The 24,885-nt window shown below is 42.9% G+C and overlaps 1 protein-coding gene across 3 annotated transcripts; it reads right to left on the reverse strand.

Moving 5' to 3' along the window:
• Positions 1–697: 697 nt before the first annotated feature.
• PODN (podocan) lies at positions 698–24,741 on the reverse strand. Of its 3 annotated transcripts, none has more exons than XM_063407068.1 (12): positions 24,441–24,741; positions 23,477–23,666; positions 20,873–21,117; positions 19,281–19,374; positions 17,665–17,729; positions 13,472–13,581; positions 11,082–11,238; positions 9,554–9,669; positions 7,075–7,732; positions 4,635–4,783; positions 2,830–3,037; positions 698–1,760 (listed from the first exon to the last, which is right to left on the reverse strand). In XM_063407068.1, the coding sequence occupies exons 2-11, from the start codon at positions 23,559–23,561 to the stop codon at positions 2,863–2,865; spliced, it is 1,854 nt and encodes a 617-aa protein (XP_063263138.1). In that variant the 5' UTR covers positions 23,562–23,666; positions 24,441–24,741; the 3' UTR covers positions 698–1,760; positions 2,830–2,862. The 3 variants fall into 3 exon arrangements, with proteins under 3 accessions (XP_063263138.1, XP_063263137.1, XP_063263139.1); XM_063407067.1 differs by having other exon boundaries at positions 23,477–23,764; XM_063407069.1 differs by lacking the exon at positions 23,477–23,666.
• Positions 24,742–24,885: the final 144 nt, after the last annotated feature.

Raw genomic sequence — 24,885 nt, forward strand, 5'->3', positions numbered from 1 at the left:
ATCTACAGGTGCTCAAATGAACCTTCACCCCTGCACTCACTGCCTCAGACTCTTAAGGGATTCAAAGACATCTGAGGCATCTGACTTTTTGTAGAATTGTAGTCCAAGGGACAGAAGTTTAAGGACAATAGAACAGTTCTCCATAAAAGTGTACAAATCTGCATATTCTCAGCTTGTTCAGACGTTTAATAAATCAGTAGTTTTCACAGAAGACCGGCAGAACTTCCACTGGTGTTTGCTGGAGATAGCTAATTGACTTGAGCTATATTCTGTGGACTTTTTATATAGAAATCCATCCCAGCAGTCAGTTGAAAGGATATTTTATTGCTCAGCTGTATAGCTGGTATTCAAAAATGTGTGGGTTTTGCAATTTCTAGGGCCAAGCTTTTAGTTTTTCAGGAAGCAGTCTTTCCTTTTATGATTAATGAGTGTGTTGAATTGTCTAAGGTAGGGAACAACAGCTTGAAATTACTGTCATGTGCTATGGGAAACCAAAGGGAGAGTGGGGAACTAGATCTCCAGCAGGAAAACAGCTGGTAAAAAATGAAGCCAACTGTGTTCCAAGTCAATCCTGGAATGCAGTATGCAAAACAACACGTGTTCAGTCAGAAATCCTCAAAAGACCAGTTCATCAAGCAGATTAGCTGCCTCAGATGAGGGACATTACAACCAAATGAGAAACTTGTACCTCTGTAGGTCTTCTTTTCCTTAATTTCTTTATTTTCTATGATTCCAACAGGAGCTGAGAGCGCTCAACATCATAAAATAGGGGAGGCTTTAAGGGAGTATGACAGCAGGCACTGTCTCCAGACTTGAACTAAACTGATTTCTTTTGACACTTAATGGTTTTCTCCTAAGCCCACACTCACTAATCTCTTCATCAGTTCACTCCTGCCTCTCAGTGTGAATAAGATACACTGGAAAATTCTGCCACATACATTAAACTCCATCCTGTCACTCCCTCCTCTGATCACACCTTCGGGGACATTCACCCAGCTGCCCCAAGGGCAAACAACAGCAAGACAGAAACTTTACCAAAGCTCTGGAAGGCAGACATACAGATTTTTTATATATATATATATATATATATATATATATATATATATATATATATATTCACAAGAGCAATTGTTTTATCTTAGAACCTTTCTAAAACAGGAATATACTGCAGGTTTTGGCAGTAGAGATAAAATATTACGGGATCCAGCCTTATTTTGTTTTTCTCATCCAAATATACACATTGTTATAACAGAGAAATAATTGCATCCAGAATTATTACTGCTGCTTGATAACCAAAATTCCTCATACACTGCTCTGCACATGAAACTACTGCAAATATCCATCTACCCTGGCCAACAACAGCTTCTTTTGGGTGGAGGAAAATAAGAGAGGCATAAACATGGTTCACTTAAAATGCAGTGACAAAAATGGCATTTGAAGGCCTGTGTTCAAAACAGTCCCATATTGTTATTACAGATGGAAACAGTGAGGGAACAGAAACAGAAGAAACAAAAGCCAGCTTTTGTGAGTTCCAGAGCAATCCCTTATGATCCTGGGTCTTGTATAAGATGATTTGGAAGCTTTGGAAAGGCATTCAGGGTCTCTCCCTGAATAAGGCACTGAAACACACTGTATTCCATGAGCCTGGCCCAGTGCCGTGACAGTTTCTGCGTAATTCATTGCACGTTTTGCTAAGTGTTCTCTGTATATCTATATAGATATATACACACAGACATATATGTGTTTTTCCATATGTTTTCCTGCAAAACAGAAAGATAAAATAAGTTACATAATGGAATATGGAATTCAGAATAAGACAAATGTAGTACCTGTTCACATGTCACACGTGCCCCCAAACTAAACCAGAGATGCATTGATTTTGAATGCATCCTAAGTCTGTAGATATAAATTATTTCTTGTTTAATAAAGTTTTCAGAAAGTCCAGTCAGGAGGGCTAATGTTTTGCCTCCCAAGTACCTTCTGCCCTTTTCAAGCCCCATCATCTTTTAAGCTTATTAGCACTATTCCTAGCAATTCCTTGTGTCATTCGCAGTGACAAAATGTTGATTAGGGACAAAACTATTTTTTCCCCACACTTAAGTGTTTAGATCTCCTGAAGCAAAGAGCAGTCCTGAACCTCATCATCTTTGACCATAAGATGCTTAAGAGATGCAGTAAATAGATCATTATTCTTATGGAAAAAATGCATATTCTTCAAATATCATTGTCCCTGTATCTTTTTTCTGCTGTTGAAAAGAGATTCAAGTAGAGATGTTGTTTTTTCCATAAGAAATACCTGTTATTTTTCCCCTCTGAGTGGTCAGTGATTTAAATACTGCTTGAGATAGAGTTTGTAATCTAATGACACATTTAACAGACACCAATGGGTCTAATCTTATTTTAATTTTTCTAATTTTTTAATCTGTTTTCACCTCATGTCTTCTGCATCAGCAAGCTTCACAGTTTGTTCTTTGTTTTCCATTTGAAGTATTTGCTTAAAAATATCATGAAATACCTTGGCATTTTTTGTTATCAGAATTAGTGAACAAGGACCCGCATGTTTAACCAGTGTCTGCTGTGGTTATAAACAAGCCAGTAAGAACAGTCTATTAAGAACTGTGATAAAACAGATACATATTGCTTCATGTTACAAAATATTGTATGTTCAACCCTGTTTGATTTGTGATTCCCCATCATGTTTTAGTGGAAGCCTTTAAGTTCAGGGTTCAGACACCCATTTGTTACGCTTCAATCACGTGTGTGAATTGGAATTATTTACACAAAAGTCTGAGAACTGGGGCCTTGATTCAACTCAGCTGCAGTTGTTACCTCTCAGGTGATGGGATTGTATGAGTTCACATTTTATCTCAGTTCTTCTTCCTCTTCCTCTTCCTCATCTTCCATTTCCTCTTCTGAGTCATCCTTATCCTTTGAACTGTTGCTGAATTCAAGGTTCCCTTCAATATCCAGTACCTGTAAGTGCTTCAGGTTTTGGAAGGTACTTTCTTTCAGTGCTCCAACTGCAATCTTATTAAACCTTAAACAAAGAAAAAGGCACCCCCATTAAAATAAACCCATTTTTATATACAACACATGAATTGGGAGACTAAGAGGAAACCATTCTGCAGCTACTCTACACCGACCCAAGTTACTCCAAGTTTACACTGACTCACAACAGCACTCTAGAAGTGTTGACTCCTCTGGATGGGGGAAGAAAAAAAAGCATAGTATTGGAATTCCTCCCCCACAAATTCTTTCTCCTGCTATTCTCCTTTCTCCTTCCCAGAGAGGAAAGGCATCTGCTTCACAGCCCACATTTTAAACTATAACTGATTTTTCATAAAATTCTGTGTCATTCCTTGACAGTTTAATTCTTCACCTAGAAAACTCAAAACAAAGTAACACTTTAAATATAAAGCAATGATTTTTTCAGCTGTTATTTGCATTTCCAGGAATACAAATAAACTAATCTGCAGTTTAAGAACCTATCACATATACTGGTCTGTTACTCTTGAACATACTTAAAATTGTATTCTGTGTAATATTCTATATGTATATTATTGTTTCACAGCACTGCAGTGATTAATGGCCTCCCATTAAAAATACGACTGAGCTTGGGTGGAGTTGCCTCCTGAATATGTTAGTGAAACTGTTTTGCAAATTCCTTTTTTCTTTATACAGAAATATAGAATGTGGTATGTGGTTTCTGGTTCACATCCAAGCATTCACTAAAATCTCATAAATGTGAGCAGCTGAATAGACAGACTGCTCTAATTTACACCAGACTTTGTAATTTTATTTGCTTGCTATGGAATCATTCATCCATAAAGGTATGCTCCAGAACTGTTCTGAAATATGGGGCAGTTTAGGTGCATATAGACAAAATAACACTATATTTAGTCTTGTGCAGCTGAGGCTTTTTGAACACATCCATTGGATAAGCTTAATCAAATATTCTGCAGGGATTCATAAATTACTTCTAATTAAGATTTTCAATAATACTCCACCAGATTAAAACTGAATATATTACAGGGACAGATTCACTTCTTGTGGTATAAATCTCTGCTTAAATCAGTTGTTACTGTGAGTTTACATTACATGTCAAAGAAGGTCAGTACCTGTCATCTATAAAAATAAAGTCCTCGTCCAACTGCAGAGTGGGAAAAACCCAGTGAAGCCCCTGAGCTGAGTTACGTACCTTGTCACTTGTTTCTGACAAAGCTACCAAGGGAATGCTCACAGCTCCAGGATCCCTCACACACACCTCACTGGAGGGGGATTTTGTCAAAATCCAGAGCCAACACACAGAGGAAAAGCTGTGCTTCTGCAAGGGGACTGTAAACCTTTGGCTCACAGCTGAATATTGGAATATGACATCATGGTAAACATTAATTGCCCAGAATTACTGGCATGCTCAATCCATTCTAATAAACATAGAAAAGACAAGCTCTCTAAAAAGAGCTTTTTATGTGTATCCATGTCTTTTCTGAGCAGATGAATACAATTTTGTCACATAAAGCAGAGAAGCTTTTTCAGAAAGTAAGGGTTTTAAATACTTTCTAAAAAAGTAAGCAATTATAAAGTGGATGAAGAAGGAAAAAATCTTGTGTGTTGAAGGGGGAACTTGACCTTACCTGAGGTAAATCCCCTTTATTTTGGGTGTGGATTCAAAAGCATTCTCAGACACCGTTGTGATCTTGTTGTTCTGGAGATACAGATACTCCAGGGATTCTGGCAGGCCTAATGGGATAGATGTCAGCTGGTTGCCAGCCATGTCTAGTGACTGCAAAGGAGACAAAAAGGGGTCAAGTAACTGAATTTAAATATTAGAAACACTCCAGAAAGAGACTGAAGCTTGAAGTTATATTTATTATAGAATAAACTAATTTAATCTACCTCTAATTTGCATCAAGGTAGGTGTGGCCAAGACAATTCTACTCTTACACTCCTGTTGAGCGTCTTGATTTCACATGATAGGTCATGCTGGTTTGTTTCAGAGTTCCAGACTTTCTTTATCTCTGTCCCCAGGCATTAGCCCATGTCTGCTTTAAGTAAATTAAAACCAGGCTGGGTTTCAGAGATGCAGGAGAATTCCTTGGCATCTGCAACTGCAAACATTTCACTGGCTAAGGGTGGTGATAGGTACAGTTCCACATAAAACCATCTGGAAATATTCTAACAACGAGAGTGTGTGAAGTCAGCAGGACTAAAGGTCATGGTCATTTCTCAGATTAATTTTGTGCAAGAGAATGGATCAGTAGAAATGTTTTGTTATCCTGTATTGTAGCATTTTCATAGCACCAACCTGACACTCACTGTTTACCCACTACTCAAAGCCACACTTCTGCAAACAATTGTTCTCATTCCAATGTTTTTATTCCTCACATAATGCCAGTCTGGAAAACAATTGTCATAGAACCATTGAATTGTTTAGGTTGGAAAAAAGCTTGAAGATCATTGACTCCAACTGTTAACCCAGTACTGCCAAGTCCATTATGTAAATGTCTCGCTTTGCAGTTGCAGTCTCCAGTGATTTCCATGGAAACTGTGTGGACTGAAGCATTTACTGAGTATATGCATGATCAGGATCTTTATGGATGGTTATTTGCCAAATTCACTTCAGGGTAACAACTCAGAAACCAACTGCAGAGTTAAGCAGGTAATGATAAAAATTCAGCTGGAAAGAAGCAACAAGAAGTAACACTGTTCCAAGGAAAAGCAACAGCCATAAATGCCCATTAGTGCACAGAACTTTAAGTCTGTGCCATTATCTGAACCCTGCTTACTGGGAGTGGGGTTTGCTGTGGGGATGGCCAGTGGTTGAGTCATCAGCACCTCTGGTTTTGCACTGACTGCAAGGGAGTGACAGTAGAACAAAAGTTCCTCATCATTGTGAATCAGGACCTTTGAGAAGGAAAGCTCAGCATTCCGACCTGCCACTCCAGCTGCCCAACAGGGCTCGTGACCCATTTTTGTTGGGAAATAAAACAATCTACATTTTATTAGGGTACTGCAGAAAAGCAATCCCAGCAGTCTGTAATTTTCAACAGCATCTTCCTTCCAGACTGCTTTGCATGTTAAATATATTTACACACTCACACTCACACATCAGTGAGCCAACAAACAAATACAAAAGGTATTATTAAATCCAGGGACCAAACCTGCAGCTGATGCAAACAGCCCTGCAGACACTGTTGCTGCATTGCTGATTGACATTAACTGAGAAACAAGCTATTGGTTATTCCCAGACACAACAGAAAGGGAAACGTTCCTATAGATTAACATCAGGATAGTCTGAAAACACACTGGGGGCCAGAGTGACATATGCTCCCTGTCCTTATCCCTGATCTGCTGTGGGATGTGCACACTTTGCCTGTGCAGTGACCTGACCACATGCACCCTCCATGGCTGCCATATGACACAGGCAATACCTTTCACTGCAGGAAAGGGGCCGTTGCCTAAAAGGAAATGCAGACAAATCCTTCAGCCAGCGTAACAATTCTGAAAGGTCGTTTTGCTCAGCAAAATGTGTTTGTTCCTGCCTGCCTTATGGTTTGTGTTTAACTTTCTCCAACAATTAAGCAAATGAGAAGGCTGCTGATTGAATCCAGACCTCCGAGCTGCTCCCCAGGTGCCTTAGCCAGCTGAGCTGCTAAATCCTACAGCTTGGCTTGTCTGACTATAAGCTGATGTGGGGGCTTTGAGAATTAAGAGTGTTTTTGTTTATGCATTCCTTCCTCCTGCTGTCTCTATTCAGAGCTGATTTTAAATCTTTTGGGAGACGAGCTATTTGAAATGCCTAATTTCAGTTTTAATGACAACATCCACTGATGTTTTTCTGAAAATGTAGGACACTGTCAGGATTCAGAATCAAAGCTGGACTAGCCAGCAGTGGAAGGTACCCACGCCTGGCACAATAGCACATGATTTCTACTCTAGAAAGTGTGTGGCATTTACAATGCAACCCAAAGCATGAGAACTAAGCACATTTAGTATTGGTGCTACATAATTTCATTTAGGCAGACAGACAAGGACATCAGCATCATTAAAACAGTTAGAAGGTGATGTTTCTACCTGAAGACTGCTGAGTTCTCTCCATGCTCTTGAATAAATTGAATTTACTTTCAGTTTATTGTTGCTCAAATACAGTTCCCTCAGTTTTGTCATCCCAGATAAAGTCCCTTTTGGGATGATGCTTATCTCGTTCTCCTTCAGCTTCAGAACCTGCAAGTTCTTTGGAAAGCCAAAAGGCACCGTGTGGAGGTTGTTTCCAGAAAGATCCAGGGACTTCAGTTGCCGCAGTTTGCGAAAGGCCTCCCGATGGATCTGGGGACTTGTGAGCTTGTTGTAGCTCAGGTTCAGCTCCTCAAGGAAGTAAGTGGTGGCAAAGTCATTCCTGTTGATCTCTGAGATCTGGTTATGAAGGATCATAAGTGTCTTCACTCTCCGGGGCAGCCCGCTGGGGATCCTTTCCAGCATGTTGTTGTACAGGTGCACAGTGTGCAGCTTCTTTAAGCCATGGAAGGCCAAGGGGTGAATACCTCGGGCTTTTAATTTGTTATTGTGGAGCAGAAGGTACTCCAGGTTCTTAATTTGGGTCAAGACATCTCTGTCGATCACCTTAATTGCATTCTTCTCCAGATGGAGGAGGACGATGTTTCGAGGTAAACCACTTGGGATTTGTGAGAGGTTATTGCTGGACAAATCCAGATATTCAAGACTAGACAATTTCCTTGGGAAAGCAGGAAAGAAAACACTTTGATTCTGCAAGGTGAAACAATGACCAACTTCCTCAAAGATTTAAAATCTTTGCTTTACAGCCTTTTTACCCAGCACAGCTCCCACTACTGACTGCCCTTTTCTGACTTGTGATGTGAGTGATGTGGACACCAAAACAGGGAGCTCCCATTTTGCCATTAGGGATTAGGACTTGGCACTGCCACTGCTCCCCAGCCACACCAGCAAGAGAACAAGTCAGAGTCCACAGAAACCCAAACTGAGCTGAGGCCTGAGATCAGTTTTGCAGTCCCAGATAGCAACCTATGAGAATTTCAGTAAACATCACAAGGAAGATGCCATTGGAGCACCACCAGAACAGAGTTTAGCTCTCTGTTTCACAGAAACAAAACCTGAGCATGAGTAATTTCTGTCTCTCTGAAAGTATTTGCTGAAAGGGAGGTCTGGTTTCTAGATGATGAAATGTTACTTTTATGAAAAGCATAAATGCTATCTCAGTGTCCTAGGCTAAGGTAGTGAACTTCTCCTGACCCTCCAGTATTATTGAAGTGAGTCAGGGCTAGAGCTGCTTTGTGTAAGCTACTGAATCTGGATTCCACGGTCTCAGTTGAAGCTAAATTAAATCCTCAGACCAGCCACTTATACCAACTGGATGTGGATCAATGGTATTATGTGCCAGGACTGAGGAACCCTGTATTCCCTTGTATTTCAAGTCAGTTTCTCAGTTCAAATTAGAATTTTAATCTACTTGACACTACATAACCCATTGCAGATGACTAGAAAGTTTTCAGGAAACATGAGAACTAATGTGTTGCAGACATTACTGGTTACTACGCTGCTAATCCAGTTATCGAAACATGCTCTAAATGAATAAATAAAATCTTTAGGTGAAACACTTCACTGCTGCCATTTGCAGGGTTTCCCCAGGGTGGGAATACCTTAACAGAAATTTTATGTCCAACATGACATGGTGGATTCAACACAGATATAATAAACTACTAAGGGAAGTTTCTGGGAATGGGAAATGGGAAAGGAAAGCATAGTTTGGTACATTTTCATGTCTGGAGATCAGGAGAGTTTGCAGAACTAAATTATGGGCAGGACCAATTGTGTGGTCTGGATTTTCAGATAGAACAAGGGCAGCATTCAGTGCAAGCAGAGAGAAAAATGTTAAATTTTTGAAGTGCTAAGTCCCAGGCTAAATCTAGGACAACCAAAGGCTATTTTTGTTGCACCAGTTGGTAGCAAAGCTTTTGCAGCCATCTGGCTCTTGAGCAGCTCCACTGCATCCCTGCCTGCTCCAGCAACCACCTGCACTGGGGTACAGCTGGGCCAGGGGAATTCACAGCTCTGTGTCTGTGGCTGCTTTCAAGCCCCCTTCACAGAAACACACGAGTGGCTCCAGTGAAGATGAAGGTCTGGCTTTAACGCCCAGGGAAGTGCCCTAGAAACTGCAAAGTCCCAGGTAACCTCACTTTTGACTGTTCTGGAAGAACAGAGAGTAGCTTTCAGTGTGGTTCTAGGTGGCTTTTCCCAGCAGGGACTTAGTACCTGGTGTGACAGGGTCTGTGGCAGGCAGGGAGGGGTGCAGTCTGATGTTCAGTGTTCTGTCTTTTGGATGAAACTCCTGCAACCACTCACCCAGACCTTTGCTTTTGAATGGCAGCATCTGCATCTCAGACTTAGCAGTGAAACGCTAACATCATCCAGCTTTTACTAACTTCACTTTTTACTGTGTCCTTTGTTCAGTAGATGCACAACCGTCCCAGAGGGGGCAGACAGACACAGAGGGACAAAGTGCACATCTCAGCCTCACCAGAAAGTTTCGTTGTCCATCCCCTCATTAGACAAGTAGTTATTCTGCAAGTACAGCTCCCGCAGACCGGCAAGTTCGCTGAAGGCTCCTTTGGGAATCTTCTCCAGCTTGTTGCTCTAGAGTCACCAGAAGCACAAAGCATTTGGCATGAATCAACACAACATTCGGGTTCTGTTCAACTAACACGGGCAATTAAACTTCGGGCTAGTCATAAAATATTTAGGGGCATTATAATGTGATGGACAGATTAATTTATCAAGTAATATAAAGTAGAAACTGACACAGACAAATTTGGCTGAGAGTCTCAACAAATAGTAAAAGAAAAAAATCACATCTGAAGTACACCTGTCAGATATTTTTCATCCTCTTTTGGCTGCCTCTCTTTTCTCATTGTCCTGGTTTTTCCCAGTCAAAATATCAAGGTAAATGTTACTACTGACTGATGGTGCACTTGCAAATAAAACACTCATTTCTCTGCTCATCTCCTCTGTCTTTAACAGAGCTGAGGACAGCAGGGAAGGAGATGAGTTCAAAGTGTAATCCTCAAAGTGTGAGATCCTTGGGGAGGTAATGATTATCTGTAAGTGTCAAAAAATGCAGGGGACAAGTAAGTTCATACTTTGGAGAGAAATTGCAGCAATTTAAAGGACTGGACTGGTTACGTTTGCTTTTCTCGAAGCTGGAGAAGCCTGCTCTCTAGAAGAGTTTAACAGGAATTGTGGTGAAACCTTCAAGGGAAGAGAGAGCTGGGAGGCAGCTCAGAGCTGCCTCAGTCCAGGGCTGATAAGAGACTCCAGTCTGTGCATGTCCAAGGAGCTGTCAACACTCAGACAGGCGGACCCAGGACTCCCCACCGCTGTGGCTCTCCCATTGCTGCGGCTCAGAGCTCCAGCTCAGACACGATGAAGCATTTTTATCAGAATCAGATGACATGGAATTAAAAATGCTGGAGAGCAGTTAACAGCACAACTCTGCTATTGCACTATTGCTGGAGGAGTTGTAGCAGTAGAGAATGCCTGATCCAGACTGAATTGCCAGCTCAGTAGCAAGCAGCAGCCACTAATGCTGGGAGGCAGTGGTGTGTATGAAATGAGGCAGTGAGCAAAGCCAGTACAGAGTGGGTCAGCAGCTGACACAAGTGGCATTAGTGGCAAACTCAGCTGGGAGCTCATGAAGACGTGGCCATGGAATGATGAACTTCCTGCTCTAATTCGTACTAATATTTTTGTATGCAGGGAGGAACCACAATGAACCACACAGGGGTTTGCAATACATCCCCCTGCAAACACAGAGAGGCATTTCTGCCCCCTGTGAGCATTCTGGTGATTTGCAAGAACACACCATTGCTTATGGACAGAACAAGGAAGGAGATGGGCTCAGCTACTGTTGAGAATACAGCAGGCAAGGCTTAAAGTGGGCCTGGAGATGTTTCCAGGTGCACTGGGATGTCTTGGCTGTGTGGTTGAAACCCACACAATCACAGTACTTCGTCACATTCCTAAAGGATTAAAAACTTTGTTGTCATTACCTGTAAGTGTAATTTATATAGTGCTGGAGGGAGATTCTTTGGAACATACTTCAAGAAATTGCTGGACATGATGAGTATCTCCACATTATTAGAGCCATTGAACATATTATCAGGTAACCCAGCATCTGAAAGCTTGTTGTTATGAAGATACACAGATCTGTTGGAAGGAAGAAAAAGATGAAATTCAAAGTATAGGGAGATCTGGAGTTTTTGTTTACTGACAGAAATCTTAGTTTAAAACATAATATCAATCTTTTTTTCTTCCTTTGACATAATTAGATTTGTTTTTAAAATATTCTTCTTAATTTAACAAGGGATACAGATGCAAAACCAAATGGTTGGATCCAATATTCTCTGAAAGTTAGGTCTGTTCTAAATCCAAACCTGCACATGAATACAAATTTCACAAGTGGCCTTAACTTCTTTCCAAGGAGCTGAGTGCAAGCCTGGGACTGTGCAGTACTTAGAAAAACAGAATGTCAGTGTGGGGGCCTCATTCAGAGGGTTAGAATTCACCTCTGTTTAACAGATATGGCCTCAATTTTAACTTCTGTGTGGAATTGAGTCTGGGCTGCTTGGGCTTACAAGATCAGCCTGGAGGTCTCATCAGAAAGGACCATCCCTGAACCCTCCATTCTTTCTGCTCCCATGGAGGCTGGAAATACCCCAGGAAACAGCTTCTCTCCTACTCCTGGAACTCAGAATAGGATACTGACAGAAAGACAGCAGATTTACTCAGTCTGGCAGACTTTTCTCTTCTCTGTGCTTTGGTTTTTAATGAGCCATTGGGATTGAGAGACAAGAGTTTCTTACTTTTGCATTGCCCTTCTCACTTTCAACCTTTAATACTCATAAAACAGTTTCTCCGAACAGATTTTCAGAAACTGATTCATCCTTACACAGGTTTCAATTCTGTACAAAGCAATGTACCCCTCTGAAGTTATTCCTCCTTTTCACTGGCTTAACTGCTAAATTGATTCATTTTACTTCTTTTTAACAAAAGAAACAGGCTTTTAGTGACTTTGATTACCTCTTCCTTTCCTGTGTTTACCCCCAGATTCAGCAGGCAGATAAATTTGTAGAGAGAGGTTAAAACTGCAAAAGTGTCAAAGTGAGCTTTTTTTAACTTGTTCTTGGATTCTCTACGAGTTGCAGAGAACTTGGCAACATCCTTCTGGAAGGAAGGAAAGGTTCAGTATAGAATACAATTGTGTGATCACACACTCCAGGGAGTTCAGAGCTACACTGGAAGTATTGTTTACCCTGCATGGTCAGCTGTACTTTTAACTCACAAATATTTGCCTCTCTGAAAAACTTACTCTCCAAATAATCAGTCTGAGATCATGAACTCTGCTGGGGGCAAAAAAAACCCAACTGAAACAACTGTGTTGGGATTTCATATGAGTAACCTTGGAAATCTATTAGCTCTTATTCTGATTAAAATTCAAGTTGGTATAGAAGAGTGTGCAAATCACTTCAGAAGAGTCAATAATTTTAATATGGAATCAAAACACACCAGCATCTCCACTTGAGATTAAGGAAGAAAACACGTATAAATGTAGCTTCTTTCATTATGAGATATTGCCAGAAATCTGTGAGTGACTCAGCCCTTTCAGCTTCCAGGAGCCCAAGAGATTAAAGGCCCAGAAAGTGCAGAGCAGCCCCAGCTCTCAATGAATTCAGTAGGAATGGAGATTCTTCAGTTCATCACAGGACTGGGCTGTAGGGGCTCAGCTGGGTCAGCTGTAATGAACTGCTTCCAAACCTGGCTGCAGGAATTGCTCCCAAGAGTTTGGGATATCTTTGCAGGATGGTGCAGTGTGGGTGCTGCAGGTTAGTCCAAACCCCTTTAGAACAGCCCACACCTCACAGGAGGGGGTCTGTGTGCCTCTGAGTTTGACATGGATGTGCTGCTGTCAATCCAGATGGGAAAATCACAGCCTGAAACTAGGAGAGGCCTTTGGCAGCAGGTCTGGAGTATGAACCTTTTCTGAAGGTGCTGAAGTGCTTAGCTTGAACAGAGCTGAGTTACACTGCACCGAGTACTGCACTGTCCGCCTGAATTTACTGGTAAAAATGAACAGACTATAATAAAACTACAGATTTCTAAACAACTAATCTCTATTTTGAGAAACTGAATTGTTCTTTTCAACTCAAATACACAAATAAAATGGGGACAACTTCATTTTATATTTGCAGAAGTGTCTGGCAGCTAGCAAAAGCCTTTGGAATGTGTTTGTTTGATCTTTCATGCTGAGAATAACAAACAGTTTCTTTCCAAAAACACAAGTAGGCAATAATATAGTTTAGCCAGATAGTTTCTTATCACCCACCAACTGCATCCAAGCAGTAGCAGAACACCAGTATTGTTTTACTTCCCAGTCCCTTACCTCAAGTTTGGTTTCTGTCCAAATGTGAGCCCATATATCTTAGTGAGATAATTGGCTGCAAAATCTGCACTGATCAAGGTATTTGGTAGGAATTTTGGAGCCACTGTTAGCTGTAAAAGAAATATACAGGGGAGTTCCAATGAAATGCAGGAAATGTTTTAACCAAGTATTAGAGCAGCAGCAAAACACTTGCAAATTTATCTTCCCTAAACAGGCAAAGATAAATTAAACTGAATGCAGATTGCTTGAACAAAAACAAATTGTCCTCACTCACTAATCTCTCCAGGAAGGAGACAGACTTTTGCTCTGAGATATGAAAATGTTTGTTTTGGTTGGAAGGGTCCTGTCTGTTTTTGGTGCAAGAAATCAAGAAACTGTTATTCAGAGAGCAAACACTTTGCTTATTATTGTTTCTAATTCCTCAGTCTGCTGAGCCAAAAAACTCCCACCCCCCTCACAGTGACCTGCTGCTTATTCTCTTACGAAAGTGCCTTGTGGAGGGGAGGTGTCACTTCACACTTGTGCTCCACTGCACCCACTGATGATGATCTCTCAAGGGGGATCCAGGCTCCCAAAGAACTTCTGAGCCAAATGATGGAATATTGAATGGCACTTCAAAGCAAAGTGTACAGCCGTGCTTTGTTCAATAAACAAGTGATGCATCGGGAAATACAGAAAGGCCCTGTCCTCAAAACTTTATAGCTGACAACAGGTGAAGGATTGTGTTGCTCTTGTTGCTATTTTTATCAGTGATTTTAAAAGCTAACCCTAGAAATGCCTGCAACTGAACAAATTGGTGGAGTGAAAAGCAATGACCAAAAAAAGTTCCATTTTAGAGATCATCCGGGTAATACAACAGCCAACTTCACTGAGTGGCTGTTAATAACAAAGCCATTCACCTACAAACCAAGAATAAGGTTACAATCCAGGCTGGGTGGAGGACAGTTTTCTGGGAGCATAAACCCAGAAGCTTCATGCATCAAGATAAAGCCCTTGGGAAACAAAATTTTAACACAATGGTGTAACAGATGATTCCTGAGTAGAGAAGACACTGAATTGCAGTTGGCAGGTGCAGCCACCCTGGTTACGGTGTTCACTGCAGTACTAATGGGGCCAATCCATGTTTTATGTGCACTGCAAAGGAGATAGGGAGATAGTGAATTCTTTGAGATCAGGATGGGCAAGTGGGCCAGTGGAAGAGATCTGCCTTCTAGCTTGAAGTTCTTGGAATCTGTCATTGTCCTCACAGCTCTGTTATGTGAAACAGAACCTGGTCCTTGCAGCCTACAAAGCACAGCAGGACTCATACAATGAGAAACCATATTTTTCAAACTTTTATTATCATAAAACTGCAGTGGGTTATGAATAATAGTGTAAAACCAAAAATATTTAAAATATGAACACTGTGTGAAAGAAGAGACACTTCATTGGAGAGCTGCCTAACCCAAGCCTTAAACTATGTATTTATCTAAAGGGTGTCTACACCCCTCTCTGCTGGTATGTCAAGAGTGCATTGATGAACTCCATCCATGAAGTTACTGGACTCATGAAACAGTCTTTTTTAAAAAAAATTGAACACATAATTTACTGTTTTTTGTTTTCAGCTGTCCTAATCACTCCATCCTTAGCCTGTCTTAAACATGAAATGGTCACAAACACAAAAAAGACGTTTCCCACAAATCACACTCCTATCTGCATTTCCAGATGGTTTGTGAGCACTGGGATGAGCCACTCTGCATATTCCTGCAGTTGCTCTTGGCTTTGGTGGCAATCTCTCACCTCCAGATCTGGGAGATACAATTTCAGGGAGCTGGGTAAAAGCACTCATCTCTGACTAAGAAGGTCTGACAGGGCCTCAGAAAGAAATAAGTCTCTGCCATGATGTAATGCTGACAATTCAGACACAGGAAACAAGATTGAATAGTTTTCATACACAGGGGTACATTAAAGCTTTTGTCCAGTTAGTTTGGTCATAACTTTTGCACAAAGCAAAGGGCATGGCTCAGACATGTGAAATAACGAGACATCAGAACCACAAGAGAGAGGAAAGAGAAAGAGAAGTTTAATCCAAAAAGAGTTTTCACTTGCTTAGGACTTTGGCATTTCAGCACTTGGTCATGAGACTGATTTGCACTGATTACCTTCTTGAAGGATTCATGCTGGATTGTTTTATGTGTTAGCAAAAATAAAGTTGACTTGAATAACTTTGTCTAATTTATTGCCTGACAAGGAGCAATCTGCCATTTCTCCTACTGCAATTGTCTTTCAACTTTACTGCTGCACCTTCCTTTCCATATGGCAGAATGTTTCTCCACTGTTAACTAAAGAATTCAGAAGGTTAATGCAAAAATCATTTCCAGTTTTGAATTGATTGGATTTTTCTTCCTTGGATGAAGCTTTGATAAAAACAGAAGTGCTGGATTGGGGTGAATCCCACACCTCTTTGAGGATATGGGGAAATGCAAACCTTCTGTCCCCAAAATCACCTGCTTACAGCCCATAATAATGACAGCTTAGGATCTGATCTATCGTTTGGTGGATCAATTCTTCTCATTAATAAAGTTTAGTTTGCACTTTATTTGAGAGATACAAAATATGAGGGTGTGGTGAAAAATTAAAAAGGAAACTACAGCATCCACTCATTGCTTTGAGTACTTGTTACTCACAGACCACAAAAGCCTTTTAGTCTCTTACATTTCTTTTCTCTCACCAACTATGCCAGTTTAATGAAAGATGATTTAGCGACATCTGATGGGATCACAATGGAAGATAAAGCAGCATTAAGATAATCCATAAAACAAGGAGAAAACTACCAGCAAATCCCTGCTCTCCTCCAGACACCACAGTAACTTGATCCACAGTGTTTCCTGCTGCAGAGGAGATGCAGTTTAAAGCCAATCTGGTTTGTCCTGGCTTGTGATTTATAAAGAAATGTGTTATTTTTGTGGGTCCACAGCTTCTCACTATAACTGTTTGTGACATTCGCTGATGTTTGCAGTTTCTTTTGGGATTCTTTTCTCTCTGCAGCAAAGCCAGAAAAACCAAACACTTTGTTTTGTTACACAGGGAAAATCAGAGTGCAAGGTTCTGGAATATTAGTCACAGTCTGGCTTGTTCCTTTTTATGGAGTTATTAACTGCCAAGATTGTTACATGGAAATGGTGCTTGAAAGAGAGAAAAGAACACAGTGTTACTGTACTGAGGAATGGGTTCTATTCTCAATCACTCCACACAGAAATGTAAGGAGTGATTCTGGATGTGTCTTGGCCTGACTGGAACCTGAATGTGGCCACATGTATTTAATCAGAACATCAAATGGTCCCAGATTTTAAGAGGATAATAAAATATATATACAGACATGCAGAGAGAGAGAGAGAGTGGGATGGAAGGGCAGGATTTTTGTAGACAAAGAAGCTCTGCCTGATGTTTTAACTTATATTTTTCTATGGAACCCAATTTCTTCTGTAGTAAATATTTGTGGACAATCACTGGGGATAAAGGAAGTTGTAACAGGAACCACCCAGATGCAAGGGTACATGAGAAGCTATTTCATTTCCTAGCTTTGGCAGGAAAGATGTGCTTCTGCCAATACATCCAACCTGGGTCATAATAGGAAAGCACCTGGGATCTTCTCCATCAAAAGAAGAAGTTCACCACAGCTAAAAGAATAAATTAATGACTGGCACAGTTTCACTGTGTGTGGGGTATCCTCCCCACATCCAGCCTAATAAGAATGGGAGTTAGGGAAAACTGGGTAGCTTTTTACAGATCTTGTTGGTTCAAACACAGGCACTAGGATGTGTTTGTTCACTATTTTTTCCATCAGCCTCATCTGATAAGGCAGCATTTCACATAATTACCCCACAGAAAGGCAGGAACCAAATCTGCATGCAGCTGATCCAAAGCCTACTGAAGACAGTGATAATTTATGCATGCAAGGCTCTCTGTACCTCCCTACACAAGTGAAACTTTTCACCAGGTGCACAAATAAACAAGTGTTCAAAATATACCTGCATGTGTAGCCTCTGAACTTTTCACCTACTGTTTTCACCTTAAATGAACTTGTGTTAGAATATCACTTTAGCACAGTTTTACTTACGTAGTCTGTACATTTTAAAAGAATTGATAACTTGCTCATTGAATTTTCAGAACCCAACTAGAAAAGAGCTCTGAAAGGCTTCAGAGCCTCTTACCTTATTGTTTGCCAGATACAGGTAATTCAGGTTCTCCAGATGCTCAAATGCTTCCTCTGGCAACCCTTAAAAACGGGAATAACTAATTAATGACACCAGGACTTTACTGCCTTTCTGAGTGAAAATACCAGAGGGCAGCTTCCCCTCTCAGTATCTTCCACGTGAGATTGAAACACTTTTTATAGCCCTCAAACAATCTGATTCAGACCTATTGATGTCTCTTTTTTTTTTTTTAATTGGAAAAAACTTAAACCCACAAACCAAATCAAACAACACACATTGTTAAGAGCAATGGAGGACTATTTGAAACCCTGATCACACAAGGCTTGTGGCCAAGCCCACTGGCAGGTGTCAGGTACAGAGCTGTGTGGATCTGCTCTAGGGCTGACTATCAGTGCTTGCAGCAACCACAGGATCTGAGAACTTTCTCCTGTAATTTGCATAAGATCCTGCAAGTCTTTTTTCTTGCAAGGATATAATCTGAGGTTGCCTAATGATCAGATCAACCTGATGTATGACTGTATTGCCAAAATAACCCTGGCACCTGCATGTCACAACCATCCACAGTACAGATACCCAACCAGTAACCACCTCAGAGAGCTGATCCAACCCAGGCCTTATCCTCCCCCAGTAATAATCAATTTTCAGCTGAGTCACTGCACATCCAGCTGATCACACAAGCACAATTGCTGTCACAATGGAAAGCCTGCAAGTAACACTTTCACTGGGCACTTAGATAACCATGAGTCAAAGGTGAAGCCATTTCCCCTGTCAAAACATACTGGAAACTCAGGGCTGAAGTTTGTGAAAGAAAACACGAAGGCCCAAAGGTAATAATGTCAAAGGGTGGATATATTAAGCACAGCTTTCCCTGTGCTATGTAAGATTGCTGTGCCTTGGGGCCCATGTATAATGTACCCACATTCTCAACAAATTTTGTTCTCTATAATTTCAATAAAGATAAGAAGAGCATTCAGATCAACTGGATGACACATAAATTAATACCACCTTTTATATTCCATATCCTCCTCTCTTACTGTTTACCCCAATTCCTCTTTTCCTTTTGCTTTCCTCACTAACCCCTTGTTATGTTTCTCTAATAAGCATAACACTGAGTAAGCAAAACCTGCCTACAAAACTCAAAATGGTTTGAGAAGGGTAGAAATGTCCTTATTTGCAGTATGTATGTAAATTCATACCAAATTTGACAAGGACAAGACTGGACCAAACTGCCCTGATGGACTAGACTGAACTGAACAAGGTCATTCAGGAGGAAATCATTCAGCATGTGGATGTTTCTGGTTCTCAAGTGCATTACATGGAAGTGCCTGTGGGACCAGAGGGAGTTTCCTGGATGAGGAGATCTCACGCCACAGCACACGAGCTGCTGCCAGCTCTCCTCCACTGGTTCAGCAGGGCTGCATTCCTCCACACTGAGTATTGTGTTTCGGATGATCAAGTGTCTCCGTGCTCTGTGTGGTGCCAGAGGAGTGAGGCTCACAGCAACGACTCCAACCAAGGCAATCCATCACCCTGGCTTCCTTATCAGCAGTCACTGGCCTCACTGCATAGGCTGGTGTTCTGGAGGCACAGGCTCTGTCCACCCCGTGGCTCACCTTTTGAAGTCAGCCTGTTGTTTTGCAAATTGAGAGTTTCCAGTCTATACAGACGAGCAAGCTCTTCTGGAAAGATTTCTTCTATTTGGTTATTCTAAGAAAATGGAGAGTATTAATCATCAACAAAGCAATCCAAGAAGGATCCCAGTAAACCCAGACTGTGAACTTCAATAAAATCTGGAAATGAACCTACCATGTCAAATCCTTGTCAAGACTTCTCTCATAACGAGCCAAACTCAGATCTCAAACCCAGAACACCCAAACCCAGGAGCATTTGAAAGCCTGACTTCTCATCTCCAGGAATATCCAGCTTATGCACCAGTGGCACACAAGGAGTGTGACTAGGCCTGGCAAGGCCCACAGTCCATCTGCCACAGCCAAACCTTGTAGCTGCAGCAAAGCATTTGCTACAAGGTTGGCATGGTGGGTTCCCAAGCTTATGGCTCCTGTTTTTCATGGGTTGTTTTAAAAGCCACTGGTCACAGGCAGGGAGCGTCAAACCAGGCTCACTTGCACTGGTTGTGCTGTGACTGCCATTAGATTTTCACTAATGTGCTGTCTGACATTCTGACCATTAAAGAGTGGTCCTAGTTTTAGTGTCCACAGGACCAGTCAAGGACCCACAGTGCTGGAAGTCAGGCCAGTGCACAGAAAGTGACAGCTGCAGCTCCAAAAAGTTTCTTTTCTCTTGGTCACAGAGGCAGGAACAGTAGCTGGAACACGCCTGGGACAGATCTGCTGAGGAAGGTGCCAGCTTGCAATTTTACAGTTTTTCTAACTGAAACGCTCTAAACAAAATCTGTATTTCATCCATTGGACAGAATTGACAGACGGGAGCAATAAACCAAAAGCAGTTGGTGAAGGGCTGAGCACTGAAAACCTGAAGCACTGTGAGGAGGCACAGCCACAGGGCTGCCATGCTGTGGCCCTTCAGTGTCAGAGCACTGGCAGGGAAAGGACACCTGCCCAAGGGCTGATCACAGGGATCAATTAACGAAGAGCAGATCACAGAAACCTGCTGACAGTCTAGGACATCCTGATTGTTCTTCCTGAAGCTGGAATCTCACATCTTGTATGTCCTTCTCATGGCAAGATGTGAGGTGTCTGGAGCAGGACCATTTGCTGTAGGCGTTCCATTGGTGTCCCGGCCACAGGCAGTGCCACTCGGGGTGGTGGGTGGCACTGGCCGTGTCACCCCTGCTCCTTGCTGAGTGCACATGCTGCAGGCAGAGGTGGGACAGTGAGGGACATGGGCTGGCCCTGCCTCTGGACCGGCTCACTGTGTCTGAACCAACACACCGTGCTGCCCAAAGAATTCTCTGACATTTAGCCCATCTTCTTCAAAGACACCTCAAAATGGAAGGGCTCCACCAGAAATTGGGTTGGCCAATGGAGAAATTGTCGGTTTGGACAAAAACTCCCCCCATGGAGCTGTGAGAGAATGCGGACCTCTTTTTGCCCCCCGGGATGCGAGGACAGAGGATGCCGATAACCAGGAGCAGCAGCTCAGGAGCCGGGCCTGCCGCACCTGCTGCTCCCGCCGGAGCTGAGGGGCGGAATGAGGGCACGGGGCCGATGGATCGCGCCCTTACCTGCAGGGAGAGGTGGTTGGTCAGCTCGGGCAGCAGCAGCGGGAACTCCTTGAGGTCGATGCCGCCGCAGTCCACGACGCCCTCCTGGGTGCAGCCGCAGTCTCGGGGGCAGGCGGGGCCGGGCCCGGGCCGCCGCCGCTCCGGGCCGCCCTCGGCGAAGTCGCTGTCGGCGGCGCAGCCCAGGGCCAGCAGCGCCGGCAGCCCCAGCAGCGCCAGCAGCGCCCGGCCGCCGGCGGGCATCGCCCCTGCGGGCGGGACAGCGCTCAGAGCCGCGGGCACGGCCCCGACACCCCGGCCGGGGCCAGCCCCGCCGCCTGCCCGCTCTCCCGGGGCGCTTTCGCGGCCCCTCAGGGCGCTTTGGGCACCGCGCTGTCCAAACAGCGGGTCCCGGGTACAGCCGGCGGCCCGGCAGCATCCCCCGCACTGGCCCCGACTCCCCTCCCCGAGTTATTTATTGCTTTTTTTTCATATTGAGAAACGCCAGCTATCCCGCAGATGTAGGGAAGAGGTTGTGCAGTGTTAGTTCAATGTTGTTGTCTGTCGTATCGTTCCTCACAGTTTTGCATAGGAAGAAAATCTCGTTATTTAAACACAGGGGCTGGTCAAGAGTGACTCTCCGAGGGGCTGCTACGCGTGCATCGAGCAGTAACAAAACCTTGCAGCTACTGAAAACAGAACGGGCTTCCTATGGATTTTGGACAGTGCTGATCTCAACCTAAGACACTTGGCTAATGTTAAGCTTTTATCTTTCTGGCAGCAGGTTAAAATAATCCAAACAGAAGTTGAGTATCAATGGAGCAGCCAGCTGGCCCTAGCCCAGCCCCCCGGTCCCGCTTGCTGCCCTTCTCAGATTTCACACAGAAAGGTTTGCAGTCAGGGCTGGTTATGGCTTGTCATTTATCCTCTCAGCTATTCCTCACACAAGGATTTGACAGCGATGAGAAAATCTTAGGCTGATCTTTTAAGGTGAAAAGGCACAATGGATTCGTGACCTTATGAAATAAATACTCTCTTCACCTCCGCCAGCCCAGATTCCTTCTCTGCCTCGGAAAGGAGAAGCCCACAGAGCCCGACTGGCAGCTGTCAGAACTGCTGTCTCCCTTTCCATCCATTCACAAGTCTCTGCAGCTTTGCACCAGGAGCTCTCACAGAGAGCTGGGGTGCTTGGAGGCGTTGCAGACATGCTGCTCTCAGTAACAGGCATGCAAGTCTTAAGTAATTTTTTTAAACACTGACTTGTATTTGAAGAAATGGGAGCAAGTGGGACTACAGGGCAGAGCATCCCAAAACGTGGATGCTGGTTTTGCTTTAGTGCTGTCTTTGCTACAAACATGCTGGGTGGGTGATTTTAAGCATTTATCATTGTTTGCTTGGTCCCTCTTTCCCCTGTTCCACTATTTTACAGCTTCTGTATCTGTAATAGCTGAATATAATGAAATTCACCTCTTTTACAGAACTTTCCTTGTATGGCAGATATTCACAGAGACCAAAACTGGCCATATGAGTATGCCAACAGTGGATTAGTAAAATCCTTAGTATTTGGTGACCTAATCTCAGAAAATATTTCAGAAATCTTAGAGAAAATCATCTCAGAAAGTATTTCAGCTCTCTAAGAAAGTACTTTTCCTGTATAACAGCTCACCCTTACAGATACCTGCCAAAGAAATCACAGACAGAAAACCTTGCATACACTGGTCTCAATCAGCTCTGCTGTAACATATCAACACTGCTCCCCCAGCACAGTTACACCGTGGTAGGTCTTGGGCTCCCTACATTTGCAACATGCTGGCTTTTCCACATCTGTTGCTGAAAAGATGTTAGAAAATTAACATGAAATATTCTATCTATTGCACACTAAGATTTTGAGGCAATCTCACCCCCTTATCAATATGCAAGTGTCTGCTACAATGCCTTTGGAGGGAATGCTGCTCTAGCACAGGGAGACACTTTGGATAGAGACACATCTGTGCACATCTGGAGCACAGGCAGTAAAACCAGGCATGATGGTGATTTACTTCAAAGAAAGGCTGAGGTAACTCACTCCACTCCAACTCATTCCCGTGGGCCTGATTCAAAGCCTTGTTAAGAAAAGCTTCTAAAGGAGTAGCTCAAAACCCACTAGAGTCAGTCCTCTTCCCTTGCTGTAGGTGGGCTTTGGAGCAGGTCCTGCCACCCAAAGTGGAGTGAGACTGAAACCAGCTCAGGGGTTTCTGTGGCTGCATCTTTCTGAGGCCAGACACAACTGATACCTGCACTTCGGTGCCTCACAGCACGAGAGAGCTACAAAAGGCACAGTCTCAAGAGGTAAACCGAAGTTTCAGGAGTTAGTGAATGCTTCTCAGTGATTACAGTGCCCCCAACAAACCACAGAATCACTTTCAAAATATCTCATCTCTGTGACCTATTACTCTCCACACACATTCTCACAGGACACACACACAGAGGTGGAAAAACATCCACTGAAGGAGAGGATTCTCCTTCAAAATCAACAGGTTAACTGAATTTGTTAGGCTCAGTATCCTTGCTAAAAGCTGCAGCTGAAAGGCAGGCTGCTGCTGCAGGTTGTCTGACAAGCCAGCTTTAAAAAAAAATAGAAAAACTCACCTTTGCTGTCAGAAATCAGATGAATGGAGAAGAGCATTTCTCTTGCCCTCACAGGCTCTCTCAGCTCATGCCATGTCAGTAACATGCACTGAGCTCAGAGTGAGTCTCCCCTCTCCAAGCCAGATCCTTTCCAGATGTGAGCAGCAGAACTGGAGAGAGTAACAGGCAACCCTCTACCAGTGAGAGCTTCCTGCACTTCCCAACGAAATCGGAGAGGAATTTTCCAAAGTCACCATATGGGAAAATGTGAGTAGGAAAGAGGAAGCAGCTATGGCCTGAATATAAAGACTTGGGAAATAAACAATCTCCCATTACTTTTGTCAACACAGTTTGCAGGATCCGTGAGTGAAGCCAAAAGCCAGCATGCAGGAATTGGCAGAGGAGAAGCAGAGACAGTGAGTGTGCTTCTGCATTTCACTGCAGGATGCTGGAGCTGCACCCTTACTACATCTCTGAGTTTAGAAATCTGAATTCCAGGTGGGAATGTCCTCCCATTCTCTGGGGGTCTGGTTCAAATTAGCTAGGAACAGATAGAGCAGCAGTTTTTCCTGCATTTTATCTCTTTCCCCTTTAACTCTCCCTCCTTTTCAACACATCAGCTGATCTTTGGGGAGCAGGGATCAATAGGCTGAAACTAAAAATATCTTACAGGCAAAGTCCCCAAATTTGCTGTGACACCCCATCCATTCAATCTCTTCTTTATCTTCTCTGCCCTGCATTACAGCACTAACATCAGAACTTTCTACCACACACAGACACAGACACAGACATTCAGCCCAGAAGCCTCACATTCCTTATTTCCCCATTCTTGGTGAAAGAACAGGAACATACAGTGGATAACAGTATGCTCCAAGTGCAGCAACACTCCCAAGAAAGAGACACAGCTTTTTGCCCCTGACAGCAGTTACTATATTAAATATAAAGCCACCTGCTCTGTGAGTGCCCTGCATGCTCCATACGGTACCTCCACAAAACCTGCAGAAGATCTGTCCTTTTGCTGAATTCCAAAGAAGGGACACTGATTCCTTCTTCTCCACTCCAGCTGAACTGAAGTCTAAAGCAATTAAGTTATTTCCTCCCTCTCTTCATCCAGGCTTATATCAACTGGAACTGATCCCCCTGTGTGCCACGTGGAAGTTTCAAAAGTTAGAGTGGGAAGTGTGTTTTTAGTGAAACCAAAATAAAAACAAAACAAGGCTGGCTGCTTTTTCCTGGTGACTCAGAGATCCAGGACACATTTGCCTGCTGCCCTTTCTGTATTACAGCACCCTGAACTAATACAACAAAATGTGCACAGTTTTTTTCAGGGAGGAGGAGTAGGGGCATTACCTCACTCACTATGGATGCCAGAGCAGCCCACAAGGGAGAGGAAATGGCCAGCATTCACCCTTCCCCAAAAGTGCATTTTT

This window comes from Prinia subflava, chromosome 10 (assembly GCF_021018805.1).
Source record: "Prinia subflava isolate CZ2003 ecotype Zambia chromosome 10, Cam_Psub_1.2, whole genome shotgun sequence".
Taxonomy (NCBI): domain Eukaryota; kingdom Metazoa; phylum Chordata; class Aves; order Passeriformes; family Cisticolidae; genus Prinia; species Prinia subflava.

What these genes read in the sequence shown, in the direction of transcription:
- PODN (XM_063407068.1), bottom strand. Translation starts at nt 23,561, where the DNA reads ATGTTACTGACATGGCATGAGCTGAGAGAGCCTGTGAGGGCAAGAGAA. An exon ending in TGTATCTGGCAAACAATAAG is followed by an intron (nt 13,582 to 17,664) that starts GTAAGAGGCTCT and finishes TTTCTTTTACAG; the next exon opens with CTAACAGTGGCTCCAAAATT. An exon ending in GGACAGAAACCAAACTTGAG is followed by an intron (nt 11,239 to 13,471) that starts GTAAGGGACTGG and finishes TCCTTCCAACAG; the next exon opens with ATCTGTGTATCTTCATAACA.